Source organism: Dermacentor silvarum, chromosome 8 (assembly GCF_013339745.2).
Source record: "Dermacentor silvarum isolate Dsil-2018 chromosome 8, BIME_Dsil_1.4, whole genome shotgun sequence".
NCBI classification, from domain to species: Eukaryota; Metazoa; Arthropoda; class Arachnida; order Ixodida; family Ixodidae; genus Dermacentor; species Dermacentor silvarum.
The window spans coordinates 162,880,056-162,896,602 of NC_051161.1; the positions used below are offsets into that span (position 1 = coordinate 162,880,056).

General features: G+C 46.8%; 1 protein-coding gene across 2 annotated transcripts in view; it reads left to right on the plus strand.

Annotated features, from left to right (window-relative positions):
• The first annotated feature begins 2,044 nt into the window (after positions 1 to 2,044).
• The window catches only part of LOC119461812 (chitinase-3-like protein 1), a 48,314-nt gene continuing 33,811 nt past the window's right edge, over positions 2,045 to 16,547 (plus strand). Inside the window, exons 1-2 of one of the 2 annotated variants that reach the window (XM_049672225.1) lie at positions 2,045 to 2,085; positions 4,378 to 4,508. In XM_049672225.1, coding sequence (XP_049528182.1) covers positions 4,403 to 4,508 — 106 coding nt within the window. In that variant the 5' untranslated portion in view covers positions 2,045 to 2,085; positions 4,378 to 4,402. Of the gene's footprint in view, positions 2,086 to 4,373; positions 4,509 to 16,547 lie in introns of both variants that reach the window. The other variant, XM_037723185.2, reaches the window with a different exon arrangement.

Consider the following 16,547-nt stretch of genomic DNA (forward strand, 5'->3'; position numbering starts at 1 on the left):
TAGTACAATCAATCATGAAAGAGATATGTACATGAAAAATTATATGTGCTGTGCGGCGCCTGAAGGTTATGTTGAAAGACGAGATAAAAAAATTAATTCGCAAGGTAGGCTCGACACACAATTCGGGATAGAGAGAGTTTTTTTTTTATTCATTACATGGGGGGGGGGGGTTCAAATGAGTACATCAACCTTATTACACACAATATAAATCGAAAACAAGAATGCAAACAAGAAAACGCAACCGCGGGTAATATTAATCAAGATATCCAGCCAGATATCCAGCCAGAATACATACATCAGCTACCATCGAATACGTCGCATCAGCCAAACACATCGATGGCGAGTACAGAACATTTCATAAATAACCATTAGAACACTGATAACTACATTGAAAAAATAAACAACACTGCATACATATCACGTACAAAAACCGTAAATGAAACTAAGAGCAGTCAAATACAGATTAGCAATGTTTTTCACTTCGAAAATATAGTCCATGATGATGTAGGGCTGTTGACTTTAACAGACGGCGCCCATCCTGTCGATTTCCCTCGTACTGGTCCTCTTCAAAGTGTTTCTAAGTACAGGTAAAACAACAAAAGTGATTATTGATATGAAAAGTTGCCTTTTAAGTACTAAGAACCCATTACAGTGCTTAAAATAAATTTTAGCAGAAGCAATGCTGTATTACCTCGCTTCACACGTTTCGAAGAAATGCACAGGCTACAACAGACACCATGCCAGAAAGCGCCGAAACATTTTGGTCCCATGATGCCCCTTAACTCTACTACACCTGGGCATACCGTGCACAGGCATTTAAAGACCGTCACAGTACCCACTACGATCGGGAATGAGCACGAATGACCATCGGCTTACGATCACCACGCTACAAATATGTACAAGTCTAAAAAATCAGCTATGTAACGTAACACCCTGAGGTCCGCAAGATATATCCTGAGAAATCAGAGAAAATCACAATGTTTCGCTTACCACGTACAAAACAGCCGCTCTCCCCAGACGAAGCACTGCGTTCTTTAGTCCCAAATAACCAGTACCGAAAAAAGAAAAAAAAAAAGAAACAAGAGACACACACGATGTGTGCTTCCCGTGAAAAAGGAAAATAGGTGACTTACGTGACGATTCGTAGCTAATGTAAGACTATTTCGCGGCTAAGCATCTTCGTCAGTCCTTAAAATAAGGGTACAGACTGCGCCCATCAAAACGAAAAAAGCCTATGCGACGCGCGCTCGCAAACCATACGCTACTCAGACAGCATCGGTGCAGTGCTTACTTAGTTCGTGAGCGAACGTAGGTACGTGAGCGAGGATCAGAGAATACTTTCTTATTTAAATGAAAAACACGGTGCGGTAGTCTAAACATTCTTGACACTTACCTCGCAAATGCAGGAGTTATCCGTTGCCTTCCAGTGATCGCGCTTTACTTGGGCTTCCCATCTCTTCCGTCGCTCTGGGTCCCGGGGGAAGCGAAAACAACGCAGTCCTTTACGCGTCGATCCGGCGCACTTGGGAACACAACAGCCCGTCATGTCGACACGATGCACTTGATAGCTTGTCAGTCATGCGGCTGAACACTGTCTAGCAAGTAGAAGCGTCCGCGAAGCATCCGCGCGCACTGTGCCTCGAACTCAGCACCGGCACCAAGCAATCGCAACGGCTCGCTGTGACACAATATGGCGTTGCAGCGAGAAAGCGGCGGCGCGGGGGCGGTCAAAGGTTGGCACCACCCTGAACGGCGGCGCTGGCATCGAGGCACCATAGGAGCCCTCAGCTAACAGCGCCCTCTCGGGGCAGCGGGGCGCGCGCACCGCATCTCGCGTTTTTTGCTGGGGAGCGCGTCGCGAATGGGGGCGCCCGGAGCAAAGCCTGCCAGCGCGAGCAATCTCGGAGGCGATGCCCTTAGTAAATCCTTTAGTTCTGTTTCCGGCAGATGCCGCTTTCTGCAACAGTCTTCCGTCGAATAAGGCGTTATAAGTGTCACCGTACACGGTAAATGAGAAGTATAAAACTGGTGCTTTATATTTTCCAGCTCCCCAGGGAAGATCCTTCCGGAGACACAGAAGTTCTGGTAAGATATGCTGGTGCTGTACAAGCACGTTTGTCTTCACGAATTCACAACGGCAAAGAAAAAGGCAATGTAGCACAAGTTTGGAAACGCACAAATGAATACGTATATCGTTTGCGCTGCCGAGTAGTGTTTATCGCTGCTGCAATTTTTATCAGCACCACCAACTAGTGGAGAGCCTTAATGTTCGTCGGATGGAAACATTTGGGGACAAAATCTTACCAGATCAACAGATTCTCTGAAAAGAGATATTAACAGCTTTGGAGCTCACAGACTTCGGTACCTTTCAGATAGCTCACGGAATACAATGACACTCCGTTGATACGTTCCTCAGTGCTGCGTTTTAACGTCTATTCGAGAGAGCGACACATTGCGGCCTAGCAATTGCGCAAAAGAATAGACGGACGGAGGAGGCGAGACAGACGTAGAATGTAGGTTAATTCGAGCTTCGGCAAATAAAACACCGGGAAGTCAGCTAGATGCTTAAATGATTGTCAGAGAACACGGGTATGACGCGCAGAACTCCAAGGATGGTCTTCTTGATACTCATTAGAGCACGTGTGGATGTCAGCCACAGTTTCAAGAAAGTGATGTAATACGCAAGAATAAAGAAAAGCTAGTAAGATAGATCAATTAAAGCGACATGATTGGCAGACTGGGTGCACAAATGCGTCAGCTCGCCATCTGTCGGGTTTACACGAAAGGAAGTACAGGGCAGCAATACTGCCTTCAGAAGAATTGGTCTGGACAAAGACAAGTCGCCTTGTCGAAACATTGGCTCCTGCCTGACACATACTTTGCTCGACCGCTGTTGGTATATAGGTGATATACAGTGTGCATAGTGATCTGGCAACGCTGGCCGTCTCCGCCACCTGCGGGAAGGCATAATTGCGAGGCGGCTGTATGTTGTGAGGTTGGGCAATCACCGCCGTGTAGCTGTTAAGGAACCTAAAATGCAACGATCGGTAATTAAAGTAAAACGAACCTGTCTGTGCTGTTTTGAATCGACGAAGTCATTCCAACAGATTTTTTTCACCCTTGAATATTCATCCGGAAGGCACTCAGAGGAAGCGTACTGCTTTGAAAACGAAGTAAAGTGTGAGACCGGGCTAGTTGCTATTCCAGCTTGTAAGCAAAAAAAAAAAAAAAATTGCTCAGAGCCTCTCTTGCAGAGACGTGCGCTTCCAACCTGAGCCAAGTGGCCTAAAGATAACTCACTCGCTCTTGCATTTTGGCGTCAATCCTTTAAAGCAACCATGCATTGCAATAGCATGCTCCTGTTTCGTTGCCTCTGCAAGAAAGAGAAAATCGAAGCCCCGCGGCACCACATGCGCTGTTTTTTGAAGTTGATTAGTAAAGATCCTTGCACGCAACAAACGATAACTGTGGTTGTTCTGTTCACGTTGTGTTCTCTCGTCGAGTATGCGAGGTGAGTGAGTTGGCGCAAGCATATCTTGTGAGAATGGAGGACTAACGTGATCGGCAAGTTGAACGTCAGAACTTGATTCTGTGCTGTGAAGCCGGCAGTTTCCTTTATTTTTCCGTGCCGTAACTGAGATTGCTGACGGCGTTTTGCGGCAAGTCAATAGATGCCGCTTGACCTTTTGAATATCTCTTATGAGAAATATTATACGACAGTACAAGTCCCGAATTCAGAGAAACATGTAAATGTTATATCTAGATGCCCATATCAAAATGCTAATATCATTCAAGGATTGCTCAGACAGTTAAACAAAAGCATCAAGTAAATTGTGTGGTTGGCCACTTTAAAATTAGTGCTCAATAATCTGGAATAATAGCCCCGCCAAACTTAGTGTGCTTCAAATAGACTCGACAAACTTCAGGTCCAAGCGCGATGGCACCATTTCTCTGACCCCGAGAAATAAAGAACGTGTATTCAACAGTAATGCAACGGCAATTGAATGATATCGCATGGAAGGTACCAGCGAGTCTTTACCGACGGAAACCAGGCACTCGAATGTTTCATAGAAACATGAAAGATGTTCACAAAAAGATAGAGACTTGAAATGATCAACACGTTGACCGACCAAGAGATATTTCTGGAGCCAACAGATATTCTCTGACGATAAGGGGCACTTGTGTTCACCAGGACCGGACAAAGACGGTCCTCTTGTCGAAACATTGTACCCAGACATCTCTCGTTCGACAACTGCTGACAGTTTCATCCGTGTTTCATTTCCGCGTAAAAAAGCTACGTCAGCAAGCTGCTCGCTGATGTCCTCTGTTTGTAAGAAATCGAATGGTTTTCTTTCTATTGCACCATCCTCAAGCAAGAGAACTCGTGTGTATTGTCACCGAGATGACGACACAACAGGACCAGTACCCGACCGCATACTGCACGCACCTTGTCTATTCGGATGTGGTCTACGATCCGAAGCACCGAAAGTTCCTGGCCACTAAGAACGGTAAATATACCTTTCCGCAAGTTACCATGATTCAAGTTATATGCACTGCAGTTGGCCCTAGGTCTGCATAGTGAGGATATGTCAGTGCCAGTCGGCATTTGTTTTTCGACACCGCTGCTGTACACATCAGAAGACATTGCTTAGGTTCACTTCTTGTGCACTTTGTTCACCGGTGTGGGTCTGTTTAACGCGCTTTCCATCATGCATATGCAGCAGTGAACCAAGACTGAAGACGATTGGATAGATTTTACCGCTAATCATGACTATCTCACAGGAAAGATATTATAAATATAAAACGAATCACATACAATTGTGTGTTTATAAGCATTGTTTCTCAGAATATGCATTTATTGTGTGTGTAAACATTGCCACCAACGATGCTGAGGGCCAGAAACTTCAAATACCACATTTTTCGGATGCCTATAAGGTTTTGCTCTTTAAGGGATGCTTAAAGACACAACTGTTCTTTCATCTCCTAACGCTTTGCCCCGGGACTTGTCTTGCAAGGCCCTCTTAAGTTCATCGCTAGTTATATATGGGGCTTCTATATACTGTTCATCACTACTTCCAATTAACTGTGGCTGCTCTCGGTACTGTACGTACAGGTCAGTACATAATTCTTCTGCTGCTTTTACTATACCACCGAAATTGATGATGACATTACTCTGCTTATGTTTCACCACATACATTTTGCCTTGTCCTACACCAAGAGCAGATGGAATAACAGTTGATTTAATCAAAGGTGGAGGAGATGGCTTGAAATGCTTGCAGCCCTTCATACAAAATGCCTCAAGACTTGAAGTGTACGAGAGATCTGGAAAAATGCCAATACTATACTAATCTATTAGAAGGGAGACGTTAAATAATTGAAGAATTATAGGGCCATTAGGTTGCTTTCAGTATTGTATCAAATATACACCAAGATAATTTTCAATATAACACTTCAACCAACAAAAAAGCAGGCTAACTTCAGGAAGGAATATTTTACAGTAGATCACATCCATGTCATCAATTAGGTAATTGAGAAATCTGTGGAGTACAATATGGCTTTCATAAATTATGAAAAGGGATTTCATTCAGTAGAAATACCCGCACTCATGGAGGCATTGCGTAACGAAGGAGTACAGGAGGCATACGAGAATATCATGGGAATTGTCTACAAAGATGCACAGCTACATTGCTTCTCCACAAGTAGAAAGTTACCTATCAAGAAAGGGGTCCGGTTGGCAGGCATGATCTCTCCAACGCTATTCGCTGCGTGCTTAGAAGTATTCAAGCTCTTACACTGGGAAGGCTTAGGAGTGAGGAGCAACGGCGAATGTCGCCGCAACCTTCGGTTTGCATATGATCTCGTCCTGCTGAGCAACACTGGGGATCAATTACAACAAATGATTGAAAGCGTGAGAATGGGGTTGACGATTTGTATGCAGAAGGCGAGGCGATATTCAATGAGGGCTGGCAAGAAAATAAGTAATGATGATTGCCCGTCAGCCTCTAGAATCTGTACATGAGTGCATTCATCTAGGTAAGTTACTCACGGGGGACCGCGATTATGAGAATGAAATTTACAGAAGAGCAAAAATGGGTTGGCATTCGTGCAGCATGTATGACTGAGAGCTTACCACAGTTGTTGAAAAGAAAACTTATATAATAATTGCATTCTACTGGTGCTAACATATGGGGCAGAAACTTTAGGGTTAACGAAGCTCGACAACAACTTACGAACCGCGCAAAGAGTGATGGAACGGAAATTGTTAGGTGAAACGTTAAGAGACAGGAAGAGAGCGATGTTGATTAGAGAGAAAACTGGGATAGCTGATATTCTATTTGACATGAACAGAAAAAAATGGAGCTGCGCAGGTCATATAATGCTAAGGGTAGAGACCGGCGAACCATTAGCCGCAGAATGGGTGCCAAGAGAAGGGAAGCGCAGTCGACGACGGCATAAAATCGGGTGGGTGATGAAATTAGGAAAATTGCAGGTGCAAGCTGGAATCAGCTCGCGAAAGACAGGGGTCATTTGGAAATTGTGGGAGAGTGCTTTGTTTTGCAGTGAACATAAATAGAGGCTGATTATGAAATATACGACCAATAATTTGTGTACAAGTTGAACTGCAGCTATTGGGTTTTACAAATTTTTTTGGGCGATTTGATGGGACATTACAAAGAAAGGAAGTGAAACGATTGAGCTAGGCCATACAAAAATGACGCCTATAGATGATAACATGTTGAAGTTGTCTTGTTCGCTCCAGCTTATTAGCTGTTGATTGTCTGTTGCCAATTCTTCAGTTTGCTATAACACCTTGGAATGATACGTGCGTGTAATAAGGAGAAACGAAAAAACACGTACCCTTCTTTCGCTCATTTCTAAATAGAACTTCAAAGCCTTCTCTACCGCTTTTATAATTCTTCATAAAATATGCAAGCACTGTCCGTCTGTTTCGAGCTTTAGTTTTCGCTTGGGTGACATCAGATCATGATCCCACAGGCCGTGAAGTATAGGACAGGTATTCGGTGTGTGTAAGTGTGCTGCGGAATCCCATAATGTGAACATTTTGCGAGAAAAACACGAGAGTGCCTCGTCTACTTGAAGTATTTCCACTAATCTGCTTAGTTTAAATGGAGCTCGGGGTTTGCTTTTTGTTACCACGTGAAAAAACGATCAATCGATGTACACGATGCTTAAAGAGATTTTTCATGATCACGTAGGATCACGTAGTTAATTGTGCAGTGCACAATTCTGCCTGTTCATGCAGACTACTCGCAAAGGTCGACGCTACATCATGATAGATTATGTCCAGGCAGAACGGTAATTACCCTGTAACTATTTGCTTCCAACACATGTCGATATCGCGAAATTGAAGCTGAAATGCATGGTGAGGACATATGCGCTTAGCAGAAATAAGAAATACAACACTACATTTGATAAATTTGTCCTCAAAGCATACAAGATAATTTTTGCGGTTGTTTGCCCAAGGCCTCTCTCTAGCAGTTACGGGCGATCTTAACTTGTATGGCAACAAGTTTGTTAGTAAATTTTAGAGCTAAATAACTTGAAAGTGGCCAAAACATGGTATTTCCGCTAAATAGACATGACTTTAATTTTGCTTCGATTTTATTTCGCAATTATGACCGGTGCCCAGAATGTAATTTAAATTGAATTTTTTTTAAGATTGCGGTTTCTGATGCAAGTAATTCTCGCCTCTTTCAAGAATCTACCTGAAAATTCAGAACAGAGATATCCAGAACAGAAACTTCAGAAGCGAAAATTTAATTTCTTTCTTCGAACTAAAGAAATAAACAATTATGTAAGATAAATTTCCAAATGTAATGTGGAAGGTACTACTTTTGCCGCGCAATGTTTTCCATCAAAATTTCATAAAAAAAGGCACAGATAGCAGTCACTTTTTGATTCCCTCAACTTAAGTTGTTTAAAAGCAATGATGAGCTGCCTGCTTCCCAATCAGTGTAGCGTAACCTGCTAATGAGCTCCCCGGCACTTCTGAAAAACATTTCGCAACCTCCAAATCTAGCGTACGCCGTGCTGGAAGGTCCGAGAACACCGACGCTCTACCTAAATGACGATTTTGTTCCAGTATCTGCGCGCACAACATAGCAGATATATCGCATTCGTTCAAAGCAGCCGCCGTTGGTGGGTGGTACTATATTAGGCGGCACTGTCGAATTCATGTCATGGTTTCGCATACCCAGCAGCTCGCACCTGCAGCGTGCTGATTTAATATAGTGCGCTAGTACAGTATAACTTGCTCCGATGCGCACGCACTTATTGAGGCGCCCTATGTAACTTGAGGGTACCTCGATTCCCCCACGCTAGGGGGGTGCGGCTCTTTGAGAGGGGTGATGCACCCACGGGATGCTTCGTTGCCATTTTCTTGCCTACTCTTCTCTGCGGCGCCAGCGGTGAGCATGGGGATGTGGTTTGTTCGCGCTTTCTCTTCGCAGTATATGCCTGAGAGGTGCGTTTCCCGTAGCAGCAATTTCTATAGAAATGGTTCGGTGATGATTTCATAGAGACGCGAAAATGAACGTTTATGCGTTGTGAAAATTAAGACTCTACATCACAGTACTGATGGCTTTTTTGTTTTTTTTAGCGGCCCAGTTAGTCGTTGGGCATCCGTGCTACTTACCTAAACAATATTTGGGCTATTTTTTGTAATAGCAACGACATACTTAGCTAGGAGCTTCATCAAATGTAAGCCAACTATGCGTTGGCCGTACACGCATCTCATTTTCTCGAGCACATTGGAGTTTTGCAGACTCCTAGTGACCGAACATAGGTGCGCAGAAAATGGTAAAGACGAATAAATGTGCAGGAAGCAACGCTACATAACTTTTTGTCCGCGTTTTCTGTAAATAAACGCGTTATTTTCATCTTTGTCGCTCCAATTGATAGCCGTAGTGCGTGACCTAAAACTATTTGTAAGATTTCGATGCCAGTGCTTGTCGCACAAGTACCAGGTCCAGACAAAGTGCATAGTAAATTCCAAAGGTTGCGATAATCGCGCGTGAAATTCTTTCTTATTCTGTGTACCTTAGTTTCCCGCAGTTAGCTCTGTCGTTTTATATTCACTCGCTTCTTCAGCGCTGTTGAAGTCAAGCTCTCTGTGCCACCAACCCTCCCAGACGTTCGTAACCGTGGATGCTTGGTGCTGTCTTGGCGAGTAGATCACGCACCTTAAAAAATCGCTTACGCTCCCGATGGCGGGATTGAACCTCGGTTCCCCAGCACAGCAGCTATGCGTGCTCCTACCATTAGGCCACAATCACACATACTTATATCTTGCCAACTTCAACTGGCTCTCTGAGATGATCACTTTGTGTGTCACGAGTGCGCGTGCCAGTTTCCTTTACGGCAAAGACGCAGTAGTGAAATGCGCCAGCTGAAAGCATTTACTTAACCGGCTTTACGAATTCTTCACTTCAAATAGATTACAATGTGTGCATTGGATCTGCGTAGCATTTTGTAAGGCTATCAAACTCACCAGCAAACTCAAGCTTCGAGAAAGCAGCTTCGAACAAAACCGCGCAGAGTTGAGAGAAGCACAAGCTATGTCCCCCTTCCGAAAAGAAGTCAACGCTCGCTTACGGTTCACTGCAGTGTCGTATGGCTGAGCATATTTAATTGAAAGTGGTGCGTGTGCAGAATACTTGTTAGGTGACCATAGAGGCGATAAGCAAAAAATAAAAAGGCACATTTTGTTTTTGACGCTTGCACTGAATATTTGAAATGAGTATGCACTTGTATCAACTAGCCTAGCTTCCATTTCTACAAGTTTCTGACGAACGTAACCCCCCTCCTCCCTGTTTTCTTCCACACAAAACGTGGATGAACGTTAGTTGTGACCACGCAGTTTAATCGGTAGACGCCCTATTGCAATTTCTATGAGGTTCATGATACGCTTCACGAATGAAAGCCCGTGTAAAATTACGAGAAGCTTCGTTTTTGTCTTGTAGAATGTAGCGATGTTCTGCATTTCGTTTTTTTTTGTATGTAGCAAGCAGTGCGCGTTTCTTCCTTTTTTTTTGTGAAGGTGGGCATCTGGCGTAAGCGATAGTTTAGGCGCGCTTCGCACGACGCGCTTCTCGCCGAAACCTGTGAGTCTGAGAATGGCGGCCGCCGCCGCAGACGACGCAGTTGTCCTCACCCTAAGCGGAGAGAGAGCGAATCAAGGCAACCTGTACAGCTTGAATGCGCAATGCCATCCATTGATCGGGAAGGCATGCAAGACAAATTTAGTTGGCAAATCTTTAGTGAGTAGGCGCGAATACGGGATTCAGATTAATTCATTTAAGGTACATCTAATGTCGTTATCGCTTTGTACATCGTGGATAATTTTTGAGTATTTGGAAAACGAGCTCGAGTAATATGTGTATAGCTTGCGTAAAGTGGTCGCGGTATCACTAACGCAATTCTCGCCCTTAAATGGCAACCAAATGGTTGGTTGAACACTTTATTACCATTCAGGGGCCGAAATTCACAAAGTTTTCGTTCGGAAGTGCTGCTTGCCATTGGCCAACCACCTTCGCTATTGGCATGGCCAACACCACAAGTGGCTGACACCTGCTTCTACGAACAGTTTTAGCGTAAGAACGTTTTTCTGAATTCGGCCACGGATTTCTTAATCTTTCCCTCCTTTTGTACCTGAAATAAGTTTGACCGACGAACGGCTTCCCCATTTCCTAGCAGCCTTGTGCCGTAAATAATATGCGTTCATCAAATTGGTCCCCGCTGCACCATGCAGTAAGTTTTACACCCAGACGTTCGTTCGTAATAATCATTACACTCTCGGTACTAATAGCTGGTCTGTACAGATCATGTAGCGATCGAGTTGCGGACAAGGACGAGCGAAAGACGCAAGTGATGCACACACGGCCAAAGAAACATTTTTTTTTGCATATGGTGGCTGCGCGAACTTGAAGTGCGGCCTGTTTGAAGTGGAACTGTCCAAACAATAATAAGAGGTTGCCCTGAGCATGCTAACAATGTAAAAAAAAAATCGCACGTCATTCCACTGCTCTGAAGGTAGATTACCAGCCGTCATGGCTGGCACCCATTCGCCGTCGGCGCGAAGTCGATCGACGGGGTATACCAGCCGGTTGGTCGTTCCGTACTCGAGCGAACACAGTGAAAGAGTAAGAGTCGGGAGTAAAAAAAAGATAATTATCGACTGAAAACGACACACAAATTAATAAAGTAAAATAATAACAAAACATGAAAACTAACACACCTGAACTTAATGTAGCTCAATGACGACGACAAACAAGTATGACGAGCAATTAACAGTGGATATAAAAATGAAACAGGGCGCGGATAAAATATACAAGCATACACTTTACAGTAGTTCACTAAAGGAAAGTTCAAAATAGAAGAAAATTCACAAGAAAAACGATGTCATACGCGTTGCCTGGCAGCAGTAGCAAGTCTACAAACCGTGATGTCGGCACGCAAAGCTTTCCCGAGGGATGCCGATCTTGTTGAGGTGGATGCGATTGCTGGGCTGGGTTTTCGGGGAGTCTAGATCTGACGGCTTCCCTCAAGCAGGTTGAGCTAACTTGAGGTGAGCTACCGTCAACTTCGTTGCAGACGTTGGTTTGTCGTCTCGCACGTCAACTAGTTACTCAGAGTTCCGACGTGGCTAGGTGGCCCAGGCGAGACTGCACGGCACTAGCCCCTCGACTGCTTCTTAGCAGATCACAGGCTCAGCTTCTAGACTGATTAGCAGGGCCTAAAACCTGCGCTTAAATAGCCTCTCCTTTCCCTAGTTCCTTAGGTCGGGGAACGGCAGGTATGGGTGACAGGTCACCTAATTATCTCATGACTCCTCCCAAAAGTCTTGGCCGCGGATGAGGTCGGATGATTTCCCCTCGCTGTCAGAGGTCGCGCCCCCACACTGCACCACACAGACTCACACGCACACACTTGGGTCCGTTGACAAGCACAGAAGCAACAGCGGCCGCCGGCCATACGGCGCCCGCTAATTGGCGTGTCACCGTCTCGAAACTATGCCGTACCGTGAAACCACGATGTCTTTGGCGCCCGTTAATCGGCGTGTCGCTATCTCGAAACTATGCCGCACCGTGAGACCACAACGTTTTTGGCGCCCGTTAATCGGTGTATCGATGACTCGAAACTATGCGGCTCCGTGACACTTTTTTTTTCTCTTGAGCGGTGACGGCGGTCATCTCGAAGAATGAATCACAAACACACACTTCTATTTTGATTAAGCGGTCTTGAACGGCGGCATGCATTCACGTGGAAGACTATCGCCAGCGCGGGGAGCCGGAGGAAACTAGACACGTGATATGGGACCGCCACGCCGGGAGAGCGGAAGGAAATGAGGCACTCAAGAGCTTGAAACGATGACAAACAGAGGGCGTTGTAAGCGTACACATGGCCGACGCGGGTCGCACAGCAGCAAATCGTTGAGAAACCCTTATTATCTACCTGAGAGTACTGATTTTGAAAATGGTGCCTATTGATAACTAATCTACTCAAGATGTATATCCAAGTGATGAGACATATAAGCTTTTGCATACAATGAAGCGATTTTGCGCCAAATTCGGGAACTGAGTTTTTTCACACGCACATCTGTTGACGGACACTAAAAATGCATAAAATAATAGCCCTAGACAGCTTCGTTGTAAATCTAAACAGGAGGATGGCTAGGTTGTTAATATTATGCTCCGGAAATGAAGAGAAGGGACAAGCGAGCGTGCATACGAGCGCGCACCCGCAGAATTTTTTTGTTGTTTTTGCAAACGTCAAATAAACAAGACGTTCTCTACTTCGGCTCCGCTTCCTGGTTTTCAACAGTATGGTGCCGTGACCAGGATTAGATCTACAGTTGAAGACTCCTGACGATGAAGCGAGCTCGATGCGAGACGATGAAGAATGTCGTCTGCGTAAAAGGCGTGGCGGAGGCCTTCTACGTCCTGCAGTTTTCTTGCGAGGCCGATCATGGCGACATTGAAGAGCGTGGGGGAGATGACTGCTCCTTGTGGTGTGCCCTTGTTGGGAGGCTAGTATACTGCAGTCTGGATCTCCCCAATCTTCAGCTCTGCTGTGCGGTGGCTTAGGAAGCTCTGAACGTACTTGTACGTTCGCTCACCGCAGTTGGTGTTGGCGAGCCCTTCTAGCATTCCTTGGTGGCTGACGTTGTCGAAAGCTCCTTTGTTGTCGATTGCTAGGAGCGCATGTTCGCCGCTGCGGGGAACGTTGCTGAGGACTTCTTCCTTGATTTGGAGTAAAACGTCTTGTGTGGACAAGCCTGCGCGGAAACCAAACATGGTGTCTGGCAGGTGCTTGTTGTCTTCTAAGTGTCTCTGTAGTCTCCTGTGTATGATTTTCTCGTACACCTTGCCGAGGCAGGATGTGAGCGAGATGGGTCTCAGATTTTCAATTGCCAATTTCTTCCCCGGTTTGGGGATCATGATTATGCGTGCGTGTTTCCACATCGCCGGCACCGTACCTTGTTCCCAGTGTTGGTTGAGAAAGGCCGTGAGCGCGGAGATGGCCTTGTCGCTAAGGTTTCTGATCATGGCGTTCGTGATACGGTCCGTGCCCGCCGCTGTGTTACGGGTGGTGGCTGCGATGGCCGCTCTCATCTCGTTTTCTGTGATAGGTTCGTCCAAAAGTGGGTTGGGTTGTCCCATGTATGGTGTTGTACATGGTTGCGTGGGAGCTTGTTCTCCATAGCACTTGTTCTTAATGGCGTCGATGAGGTCTTGTTGGCTGCCTGGGTAGGTGTGTAGTAGCCGCTCCAGGGCCTTGTGCCCCTCTCCCTTGGTTTTGGTGGGGTCCAGGATGGCTTTGAGTATGTACCCAGGGCTGCCACCGAAGGAGTTGCAGAATCTATACCAGTTCGCCGAGGTGAGTTGCATGGCATATTCTTCTGCTTCCGTTGTTATTTGTGCTATGCGTATCTTCAGTTTCCTGTTGTACTTCTGTGTTTTCCAACGGCGGGTGAGGCCTCGTTTGGCGTCCCACAGGTGTAGTAGGTGGGGATCCACCTCTGGGGTCTCTTCCGTTCTGGCAATTTCCTTTGTGTGGTGTTTCTGTCGACGGAGGTTGTCGCACCAGTCTTCCAGGTTCGTGATTGTGTCTGTGTCCTGTTCTTCGGCTTCCCTGATTTTTCGCCAGTCAGGGATTTTGGCTGTGCCGACCTGCCTGCGTAGGCGTCCGGTTTGTAGCGTTATGTTCAGTATGTAGTGATCGCTGCCTAAGTTTTCGAGTGTGTTGTGCCATTCGGCTCGCGTGGTTTGTGTGATGAAGGTGAGGTCGGGAGTGGTGTCGCGTGTTACGCTGTTCCCTTCCCTCGTCGGAGTGTTCGGGTCTGTGATCAGTATGAGGTGACTCTGTTCCATTAGTGTTTCTTGCTGGAGACCCTTCCAGTCCTGCCTCTGATACCCCCATAGCGTGTTCTGAGCGTTGAAATCGCCCGTGATTACCAGAGGGCGGTCTTTGGCGAGGCGGAGAGTGTCCCTGAAGAGTTTGCCAATGTTTGCTCGCCTTTGGCTGAGGGGGGGGGGGGGGGGCAGTAGACGTTTAGAACGAAGGCACTGTTTCTCTGATTGCCTTTGTAGACGAATTCTAGGAGTACATGTTGTACGTCAACGTCGTGTATAGATTTGTGTTGTATAGTTATGTTTTTGTCAACGAGTGTGGCTACCTTGCATTTGTCGTCTTGACTTGCGTGGTATTCCTCGTAGCCATGTAGTGTTGGTCGGGTACCGGGCTCTTGTAGGGCTATGACACCTGGCGGCTTTGAGAATTGAGCGATCAATTGTGTCAGTAGTGTGACGTCTCGGTTGGAACGACGTTTATTAGGCCCGGGAGCTCGTCAGCGAACCAGCGCAGCACACAGGCGATGATGATGAACACATATACAGGCGAAGGAGGATAGGTAAAAGTGCGAGGATGATGATGATAACATACAGATGAGGAAGATGTGCGTAATAAACGCCCACACTAATTTCCCCCCGACGTGAAAGCGGCCATCCTGGCCGGCCGTCAAGGTGTCGAGGCACGCCGCGTGAAGGGCTTCATGCGGGAGACGTGGACAACCTCGGTATTGCGGCAACGGCGGTCTGTGGGGGCGTCCAGAGGAGTAACGCGATAGTTGACAGGCGAAGTCTGTCCAAGGACTATGTACGGCCCGATAAACCGTGGCTGGAATTTTTCGCATAAACCAGGGGTGCGAACAGGAGTCAGGAGCAGGACCTCGTCACCAGGTCGAAAAGATACAACGCGATGGCATTCGTCGTAAATATTTTTCCGGTCTTGTTGTCTGGCCTCTGTGTTCAGGCGAGCAAGCTGGCGACAGTGGTCGAGTCGGGAAATGTACTCTTCGCACGATGATAGAGATGTATTAGCCTTGGAGTTGAAGAATGAAACGTCCAGAAAGAAAGTAGGGGAGCGTCCATAAACGAGGTAAAATGGCGAGTAGCCAGTTGTGCGCTGCACGGCCGTGTTATAGGCGAAAGTGACGAATGGTAAAAGAACATCCCAGTTTTTGTGGTCTGGTTGAATATAAGCGGCGATCATGTCGGCAAGGGTGCGATGAAACCGCTCGGTCAGGCCGTTAGTCTGGGGGTGATAGCTAGAAGCTGTCTTGTGGGCTGTGCCGGAGGCTTGAAGAACTTCGTTTAGCAGTTGGGAAAGGAACGCCTTTCCACGGTCACTGAGCAGTACACGAGGAGCACCATGGCGTAGAATAATGGCTTCAAGAACGAAGTGAGCAACTTCCGAAGCAGAGCCAGTAAGCACAGAAGCTGTCTCAGCGTAGCGCGTCAGATGGTCGACGGCAGTCACTATCCATCGATTGCCAGCAGTAGTGACCGGAAGGGGCCCGTAAAGGTCGATCCCAACAACCTCGAACGGGGCTGCAGGGCACGGAAGCGGCTGTAATTGGCCGACAGGAGCAGATGTTGGGAGCTTGCGACGCTGGCAGGGAGAGCAGGAACCGACGTATCTGGCGACGCTAGCAGAAAGGCCAGGCCAATAGAAACGACCTCGAATGCGGTCATAGGTTTTATGGAACCCAAGGTGGCCAGCTGTCAAATCATCGTGAAAGGCGTTGAGGACACGAAGTCGGAGAGAGCGTGGTAGAACTGGCACCCAGCGTTGCCCGTCAGGATGGTAAATACGGCGATACAGCACGCCATCGTCCAGCTTAAAGTGCGCGAGCTGGCGACGGAGGCGCGCGTTAGGTGGACGAGAAGCCCCAGAGAGGTGATCAATGAAGCGTTGACAGTACGGGTCAGCCAGCTGACGAGAGGCGAGTGGCTGATCATCGTCGAAAGGCAGTTGGTACATAGAGGCCAGGGAGGAAACCGTAGCAGTGTCGGTCGAACTGGTGACGTGCGAAGCGATTGCAGAGGCGTCGAGCGGGGCCGTAGGAAGCGGGCAGCGAGAAAGAGCGTCGGCGTCTTGGTGTTTCTTCCCGGACTTGTATATGATTTCGAAATCATACTCTTGGAGGCGTAAAATCCAGCGACCCAGGCGTCCAGACAAGTTCT